The sequence below is a fragment of the Bipolaris maydis genome (genome assembly GCF_028858645.1).
Source record: "Bipolaris maydis strain C4 unplaced genomic scaffold PSV08scaffold_6, whole genome shotgun sequence".
NCBI lineage: Eukaryota > Fungi > Ascomycota > Dothideomycetes > Pleosporales > Pleosporaceae > Bipolaris > Bipolaris maydis.
In genome coordinates this window covers 2,071,843-2,081,069 of record NW_027093862.1, presented here as the reverse complement: position 1 = coordinate 2,081,069, position 9,227 = coordinate 2,071,843, and the positions used below count along the sequence as shown (strand labels likewise).

Below are 9,227 nucleotides of genomic sequence, written 5' to 3'. Positions count from 1 at the left end.
AACCCTAACCCTAACCCTAACCCTAACCCTAACCCTAACCCTAACCCTAACCCTAACCCTAACCCTAACCCTAACCCTAACCCTAACCCTAACCCTAACCCTAACCCTAACCCTAACCCTAACCCTAACCCTAACCCTAGGTCGGTCCGTGACGTGGCGCTGCGTTTAGGGGTTAATCGTTGTTTCGCTATTTTATATAATATTCTGTAATTTAATTAAAAAATATAAAAGTATATTTAAAATAAAGAAATAAAAACTATTTCATAAAATATTAGTTATAGCTTTATATTAGTTTTAGAATAATACTAGGTGAACTAGCTTAAGAAATATAAAATTATATTTTAGTAGTAATTATAAAGAATAGATAAAGTAAAGTGTTACAAGCAACAAGCAGAAGGATTCACTCCCCGGGTATGACGATGGTTAGTTGGGAAACCACTTGGGATCCTGACGGGAAGGATGGACATCGCGGGGCTAGGTCACGTGATGTGCCATCACGCCAAGACGGTGCCATCAGTGATGGCAGGACCCGTATGTGATGGCAGCCATCAGAAGTGGAGACGACCATCAGTGATGGCAGGTCAATGTTCTGATGGCAGGACTGGAAGCAACGAGGATATAAGGATGGATGGATTTCATTATTTACTCTCGTTGTGGTCAACTCAAATTGTACTTTCTTACTAGTTACTCAACTTCACAAGATTGATACTTGTTAGTCTATTCGATATAGATTAGGAATTGTCAACCTATTGTTACTTTCTATCCAAGCACGCCCACTCCACTGTATCGCCAGACAAATACCTCACGGCGCTCTTCACACCATCTCACTCGCCCTAACGCGGATCGAGCTTAGAGAAGTATCAGCACCAAACCCCGTGTAACATAAAGGTAGAGTATATATAATATAATAGCTCTATATTACTATATCTAATCGAAATACTATTAGCTTTTTTACGCTAGAAGAAAAAAATATTATAAAAAAAGGTCACGTGATCGTGATAGAAAGTTACCTAATCAGGTATAGTATAGGTTTCTTTTCTTAAGAAGAAAAAAATATTATTAAAAAAAAAAGTCACGTGATCGTGATAGAAAGTTACCTAATTAGGTATAGTAAAGTGATAGATTTTTACCCAAATAGGCCTAGGCTTGTTGGACATAGAGAAATCTTTACGTTGAAGTTTTTTTATCTTATTTTCTACTTTACTTTATAACTTTTTAACTATATAAGCTATTTCTATAGAAATTTAACAGCACTTTTATTACTATATAAAGAAAAGAATAGCGTTTCGAAATAGAAATTTTATTACCTATTTAGGAAATTAGAAATTACGTCTTTACCTAGACCTAACCCTAGGCTCGTAGTACTTTTAAGGTAAGAATATCTGCGCACGGGCTAGTTTTTAAGCAGTTATAAATGAAGCCAGCAACCTAATATATATAGAATTTTAAAAAAAAAAATTTAAAAAAAGATAGCTTCCTAAGTGTGGTAGGTGTGATCGAGAAATTAATCAGTTCATGATGCACCGATGACAATGGTCTTCACTTGCAACCAGTCACGATAACCCTCCCGGCCGTTTTCTACATTTTGACCGCTTTCTATGTTATGTTAGCCTCTTTTCAACAATAGCTAGACTATAACTTACGTTTCCAACCACCAAAAGGAGTTTCAATTGCATAAGCCGACCTGTTGATCCCTATCGACCCCGCTTCAAGCTTATTTGAAAGCCGAAGCGCAGTTCCGATGTCTTTCGTGCATACGTAGGCCCCTAGACCGTATTCCGTATCATTGGCAAGTTCAATGACCTTGTCAGTGTCATTGAATGCGCATATAACAAGCACAGGCCCAAATGCCTCTTCTCGTAAAACTTGGGCTGTAGGTAAAGGGTTTGTAAAGATAGTCGGACCAATGTAGGGATCTTTAGGGTCTTCAGGGTAACCATCAACGACCAAAGTTGCTTCTTGCTTTGCTCTTTCGATAAATGAGCGCACACTATCCCTCTGTCGTTCGTGAAACAAGGGCATACTCCAGGTCTCATCCAGTAAGGGATCAGACCGCATATTTTCCCGATACGATTGCACAACCGTCTTTACTCGAGAGAGGATTTCGTCGAATACAGACTCGTGCACGTATGCGCGGGTAGGAAGTATGCAGCCTTGACCATTCAATGTCAAGAAAAGCGTGCACATCTGCACCGCTTTATCCATATCGGCGTCTGGAAACACAATTATAGGACTCTTGCCGCCCAATTCAAGAGTGACACGTTTCAGATTTGACTTAGCAGCAGCGATCTGAATCTGCTTTCCAACAGCAACGCTGCCAGTGAAGCTGATCTTGCGTATCTTCATATGCGATGCTAAAGCGCTGCCGGCTTCAACGTCGCCGTTGATGCAATTAGCGACGCCAGGAGGGATTCCAGCTTGAACAGCTAGTTCCGCAAGGCGAAGGCAACCAAATGGGTTTGTTTCGCTTGTTTTGGAAATAAGGACGTTCCCTGCTGCAAGGGCAGGAGCAAGCTTCATCCCGGTGCATATAAGAGGCCCATTGTAAGGTAACATCGCGGCACATACTCCATACGGCTGATAGTGGGTGTACTAGTTCGGGTTGTTAGTTACCAAAAACATACAGATGTCTAGCCACGAAAATGTAGCTATAGACTAGCAGAATATGTAAGTTACCGTGAGTCCTTCATCTTCGACTACAGTCGTCTCCCCTGGGAATTTGTCCATGAAAGTGGCATAGTCTTGGTTGAATGTTAGTGCATAACACGATCGAGCTGCTGTATATCGCTTGGCTTACATTCAAGTGCATCAACAACAGCATTCACCTCGAACCTGCCAAGTCCGACAGGCTTACCCGTCAAGATACTATCAAGCCAAGCCAATTCATCAGTATGTTCTTTCACAAGCTTTGCAAAACGCAGAAGGAGAGCTCGTCTTTCTGTCTATGTCGCCGGAGGTCTTAGTATAACCATAATTGCGTCGAGATAGCTCTCCAGGACCATACTTTACTGATTGCTTGCCATGCCTTCAGACCTTTCATGGCAGATTCCACAGCAATATCAACATCCTCCGCATTTGCCCACTGAACGTCTTTAGTATCCTCATTAGTCCAGTGGCGAAACTGTGGTACCGGGTTGCTATATCATACCTGGGCAAATGGATTGGCCAGATACAATTGAGCTGAATGCCCGCGTCTTATTGCTTTTGCTATCGACCCATTCTCCATGGATGAAGAGCTTACTCGGAACACGATACCGATTGAGATCAAACTTAGTAGACATATTGCTATTGATTATATGACTCGAGATAGCAGAGCTATGAAAACTCGTTATAGATGAACGATTCAAAGATGTTTGATTGAAAGCTGGATTCAAAAGTTATAGTTGTACGGTGAAGGCTTCATCTTAAAGTTCTTCCCAGGAATTGTCACCAATATTTGAGTACAGCGATTTCGCAAAAACCTTACACAATTCTATAGATGTAAACAATCACGGCAGGTCGAAGATCCGAGATTCGAGATCACTTCCCAGTGCGCCAAGCTCTAAACGTGCAACTACCATCGGCGCTCTAACTCAGTATAGATTAGTCCTTTATCTCGGGTGGAACGATAACAGTCCTTGTAGAGATCCAGCACTATCATTCGTCCCTAATAGAACGTCCAGTGACAATGCTCTCCGACGCAGTTATCAAATAACTCCTATACTATCTACATTGCTTTTAGTGGCCTTAGCTTGCTTGGCACCACGGAATTAGCACAGACCCGGCATCCGAAACTTGATTCTAATCCGGAATCGCGGGTATCATATAATCTCGGTAGTTAATAGTACAATAAGAGCGTTATATTATCAACTGAGCCTTTACTACTCTAAGACGTATCTCCCTCAATCCCTGACCCGAGCAATCCGATGGGGTAGGCAATTAGAACACTATATCGATAGAGTTAGGGTTCTAGGCGGAAAGATCCTGGGGTCTAAGATGGAAAAGAAAAGTATCCGTTCCGATGCAGGGTACCCCGCATTCTCCTCATAGCCCCACTGCAATCCGGTAACATCGGATCACAGACTATCGCCTGTGGACTTGAGAAAACGTGACTTGTCTCCAAAGAGCAGGCCAGCATACTGTAAGAAATAACTACCGCGCTACTAAATTTACTAAAAGGGTATTGTGAATGTGTAATGGAAATCTTTATTAGTACTAAACCCCGTAATACAGCCACCTAGGTCTCTAGCTGTAGCGGATCGCGGAGTATCTATTGCCGCCCAGAGTGCCTACGCTCCCTTTCCATCCGGTGATTCAAAAGCCTCTACCAAAACTTATAACTAGACTACAAGTTAGTTCATTCTCTTCATATAACATCTTCTCTCCACTCACATTAGATATTAGTCGTACACTAGTCAACCTTTTCATTATCCTCCTTGCCTCCCTTAAGATCTGAGCTATCGTCCGCTAGTCCTCCTAAATTGGATTCACAATCCTCTCAAGCTTCAACAGGAACACTATGGCTTTGGCTAAAGCTGGCATAAATCTGGCTGGACGTGTCTTCAGCGTCACCGGGGGTGCATCTGGTATGGGCTTTGCGACGGCAGCTCTACTTGCTCAACATAGCGCGAAAGCCATTTGGATTGCTGACCGACAGACAAAGCTATTCGATACAGTCCGTACGAAACTTTCAGCGATTAATCCATCTGTTGCAGTCCATCTAGACGATGTTGATGTTAGCAATTCTTCCCAAGTCGATAAATGGGTCGATAGTATTATCGCTCAGGACGGAGTTCTCCATGGCGCTGCAAATATTGCAGGCCTCCCACAATTCGCTCTTAGAGGCGAATCGTCAATGCCATGGCTTTTACAGGAGACAGACGAAAAGTGGCGTCAAGTTCATTCAGTCAATTCGGACGGTATAATGTATTGTACACGTGCTCAATTCCGAGTTATGTACAAAAATCCTGAGAGCAATCCGTCTATCGTAAATCTTACGAGCATGGCAGCATTACTTCATGTTGGCGGAGCTTATGCCTACTCTACAAGTAAAGCGGCCGCTGAGCATTTTACACGTAGTTCTGCTGCAGACGGGAAGAGATTTGGTATACGAGTTAATGGCGTTCTCCCAGGTATGTCCACTGTAATTGTGCTATATCTGAGTTAAAAGTACTAATTGATAACTCTATAAGGTCCTGTAAAGACGCCTATGATGAAACAGTTTTTTGGAGCGAGTATTGAAGACGCACAGAAGGCACTTGATCAGGAGGGACTTCCAGGTGCTGTAGAACCAGAAGATGTTGCGCAAAGTATCGTTTGGCTACTGAGTGAAAATGCTTCCCAGGTGAATGGTGTCAGCCTTCCAGTAGCAATGAGCCCCCCATAGTCTTACTATCACACCCTCTATAATATACTAGTGAAATCATAGTCCATTCAGAAACTATTGTCTAATAGCGCATTCTACGCTAGTGTTCTATAAAACCTTTCTATATTTGTTAATACAGTCATGCGTTAAAAGTTTTGCAAGTGGAGCTACCCCACTAAACCTCCACCCACCATCAATGTTTTAAATACCTCTCACCAATGCTACACCACACTAATCCGCACGTGAAATGGCCCGAAATGGTAATTGTCACCTAAATATCACAATTGAAGAGCAAGATATCGCGATTAGCATGTTAACAAGGGCAATGTCGACGGCATAGTATATGCGAATCATGTCGGCGAGGAGGTTTCCGAGGTTTGTCTCGCGGGAGCGGACGATAGAGCCTGTGCCTTCGAGGGGCGTGGGCGAGAGCAGGAGCGCGTGAGAGGGGGGTCTGGACTTTTGTTCGTTTACGTGTTTAAGAGAGTGATTCACTGTAGTTAGGGAGGACGATAGAGCTTCAGTATCGTGGGCGAGTTTGTTCATGTCTACAACTTGCGTGACGGAAATGTTGTGCAGAGTTGCGTTACCCGTGACGGACCGGGATACCTAGAGACGCACAAGGCTGAGATTCTTCCAGTCCAACCCAGACTTTACGATGCGAACCGCACCATTGGCATCGCATATCATGCCAGTATTACCAATAATTACTTCAGAGTTGGGTACACTAGCGTCTATAACGGTAGGGTCGTCGTATGTCAATTCTCCTTCATATCTCCTTAAGAGATCATAATCGTGTCCGCCCAGAAGTAGATATACTCTAGAATCATCCACACTATCTTTCAAAACCTCTAAGACGCTCAGATCTTCCACCAAGCGCATGTGCGTGATAGCAATAACAAAATTGCGCTTCTCGACCCTACAAAGATGCTAAGAAAGTGCCCGTGCTGCTTCTACCAGCAAGACAATGCAGCATTCTAACAAGCGCTTACAGTTCAACGGCCAGTCGCTATAATTCAGTCAGTGAAATAAGGTTACGCCATCCGCCCCTGCATCTTCACTCACCTACCCGCCAATTCCAAGAACCCTACTTTATATCCTTGCAATACAGTCGTATGCCACATCTTTGCCCCCACAAGCAATTCGCTTTCCGGCAATCTTCCCATCTCATCACACACACTCTCATTCACCTTATCTTATCCTCCATTCGAGCTCATCACATTTAACAATAACCAATCTATCCTTGTCTTCTCCTTCAGCTCTCTCAATCTCTATTCACCAAAATCAAAATCTATTCGTAAGATACCAGCATTAGCTGGCATAAACATGCACCTTTAACGCCCCTTCCTCCAGCCTATTATAAGAAATTAACTCACTACAATTCCAAAGACACGCAATATTAATTCCGAGTTCTTCTAGCAGTGCGACCATATAGTCCCCTCGTAAAATACTTGCTTCGAGACTCAGGCTAAATCTGTCGCCACTAAAAACCGTATATAGGTCTAATTACGCCTATCTAGTACGCCAAGAGTGCAACTTAGTTAGAAAATTTGCAATTAGGGTGGGGTTGTCGATATAGTACTATAGTCTTTTAGTTGGCGCAGTAGAAAGGGAGAGAAGCACGGGTATAAACAACAAGGCAGGCTATTTACCTATATGTACTTCACAAAATGCTTTTAAGACGTACATGGGCTGACTTCAGCTCAAAGTGCATTCAACTCTTGAAATTTAACGAGCGCCTAATCAGGTATATATTCTGTATCATTATCACAGAAACCTTTTCGCGAATGGAATCATGCACAGTACGCTCTCAAAACGGCCGTTGTCTTGAACGAACCTTATCATATATCCTTGGTACATTCCACCCTGGACTTCTTTTTTGCCTAACGGTGACATACAAGGTACTCTGATTATGTGTTCTAAAACTTCGATGAGCTAAGAAGCGCTTTAGCTATGGACAGGTGCTTTAGCTGTGATATTTCAATTCGAGAAATGCCAATATCGTCATTTGAAAAACCTCTCCTACGTCTTAGTCTTGCGAGGAACTTTCAATGTTGAAGCTTCTCTTACAGTGTGAAAAAGAATATTTGGTTTCTCCGACTATCACCCACATAGACGCACAAGGATATGCACTTGTGGCGAGACTCCCTCCGACCATCTTTCCTGCAGCAATTATTCAGTCTTTTGTCCATATGCTGAGGGACGAAATAAAACGCATTATATTCGGGACTGAAAGTGGGGTTTGACACAGGGTAAGCAGTCAGTCTTAGACTGTATATAGTATAGCGTCAATTAAATCCATGGCAAATAGCCAGTAATTAACTCCCCTGCATAGAATAGGGAAAGAGTTATCGGAAGAAGCGCCCCGTCATCTTTACGGGCTTCTCCACGTACGAAGCTTTTCTCCGCGACCAAGGACATGCTTGAGCAAAATACATGAATCTCTGAACAGAGGGTCTGACGTTCTATTACAGATATCTCTTTGAAATTATTACCTCCACTGTGAAGTTATTATGGTTCTTGATACTAGATCCAGGCAGGGTGGGGCGCGGACTACCTTTATTTCCGCTCTACGGCCAACAGATGCATTCAACGTACTGCTTATGTCAAAATCAACACCTTCATTAGGCAGTAGTTGGCAGTTTCGTCAACAATCTAACGAATGTCAACACGGAACCAGCTGTTATGTTCGGCCCGTTCCCCTGAACCCCGAGACCGATAACACACACCTCCGGTGGACCCGGCGCTAATCAACTGCCAAACCCTCGGCAGATTTCATGAGATCTGCATGCATCAGAGATATACTTGAGTAGGTAGAGCCCGCTTAACTACCCCGTCTTCCGTCCCCTTTTTTATGTTCTTTGTGGGCTAAGAGCTTTCACAGCGCTGTTGGTTGACCTCTAGGTTGAGGCAAGAAACAGAAATAGCTACGTATTCGACTACGGCTTCGTTTTTTAACGTTCACACGTTTGTGGTTCTAGACATCACACTATTCCTAGCTTCGTTTCCAGACGACGTCTGGGTTAAACTTAACAGACATAGAATGAAGACGAAACCGAACAGATTCACAGCAGAATATATAGGTGGTCGGAACGGTAGTAGTTCAATGACGATCCCAAAAAGCAGGTTGTGAGAAGTAGCTAAACTAAGCAGAGGAAATCCAGCAAGGCGCTATGCCTTAGTAACAGTACTAGGCCACCTGCCCATGCGATAACGCATGTTGGATCGTTACAAACTGCATAGCTTTTACATTGGTGCTTAGCCATTATTAGCTTCAGAATGGGCATGGATTTTACGTGTCGATTGTCGTTTTCAGGCACGATAACACTGTCGTAGCTCTTACCAACATGATAGAAAAAGTCAACCCAATCTCTAGGAGCGACAAGGCCAAAGGCCTGCCTTTTCAGTCCAAGCAACTTACGTTTTTAGTCTACTCAGCGTGCTATATGAGCGAAGTAATTGTGTATCGAATAAATGAGCATACTAGGGATTTGCAGGTAAAATCTCCTAGTCAGAGTGTTCTACAATCCTTACTGTGACAAAGAATGTATCCTGCGTTGCATAGTGCTAGTAAAGGCGTTAAACAGTGCTGTATCATTGCTCAAGGCGGCATGTCTCCATTTGTCCGCGCAGATGACGCAAACTACGAAAGACGACCTTGCTTCCCATGAGATTCACGCGGCATCTTTTGAGCTGAACTAGGATGTGAGTAGTCTTCCAAAACGGGGGATGGCTGAGGCCGATCCGATACTCAACGAGTGAAGAAAGGCGATGGGAATGTTGAAGTTGATTCCAGTGATCGTCGCTATGTAGACGGAATAACGACGCTGCTCCTACTCTTTCGTCAGAGGTGTCATGAAATACCAACCTAACATCTTGTTGC

General features: G+C 43.3%; 3 protein-coding genes across 3 annotated transcripts; 1 reads left to right on the top strand and 2 right to left on the bottom strand.

Annotated features, from left to right (window-relative positions):
• Positions 1-1,513: 1,513 nt before the first annotated feature.
• On the bottom strand, positions 1,514-3,281 carry PSV08DRAFT_351354 (aldehyde dehydrogenase domain-containing protein; the record flags this gene model as incomplete). The annotated part of the gene is made up of 6 exons (XM_014217329.1): positions 1,514-1,596; positions 1,644-2,592; positions 2,677-2,741; positions 2,798-2,942; positions 3,005-3,090; positions 3,149-3,281. 6 exons carry the CDS (start codon positions 3,279-3,281, stop codon positions 1,514-1,516), a joined length of 1,461 nt encoding a protein of 486 aa, XP_014072804.1.
• Positions 3,282-4,498: 1,217 nt separating this feature from the next.
• PSV08DRAFT_178265 (uncharacterized protein) lies at positions 4,499-5,365 on the top strand (the record flags this gene model as incomplete). Its single annotated transcript, XM_014217333.1, has 2 exons — positions 4,499-5,122; positions 5,183-5,365. 2 exons carry the CDS (start codon positions 4,499-4,501, stop codon positions 5,363-5,365), a joined length of 807 nt encoding a protein of 268 aa, XP_014072808.1.
• A 246-nt stretch (positions 5,366-5,611) lies between these two features.
• Positions 5,612-6,468, bottom strand: PSV08DRAFT_178135 (uncharacterized protein; the record flags this gene model as incomplete). The annotated part of the gene is made up of 3 exons (XM_014217341.1): positions 5,612-5,953; positions 6,011-6,263; positions 6,410-6,468. 3 exons carry the CDS (start codon positions 6,466-6,468, stop codon positions 5,612-5,614), a joined length of 654 nt encoding a protein of 217 aa, XP_014072816.1.
• Between the last annotated feature and the right edge of the window lie 2,759 nt (positions 6,469-9,227).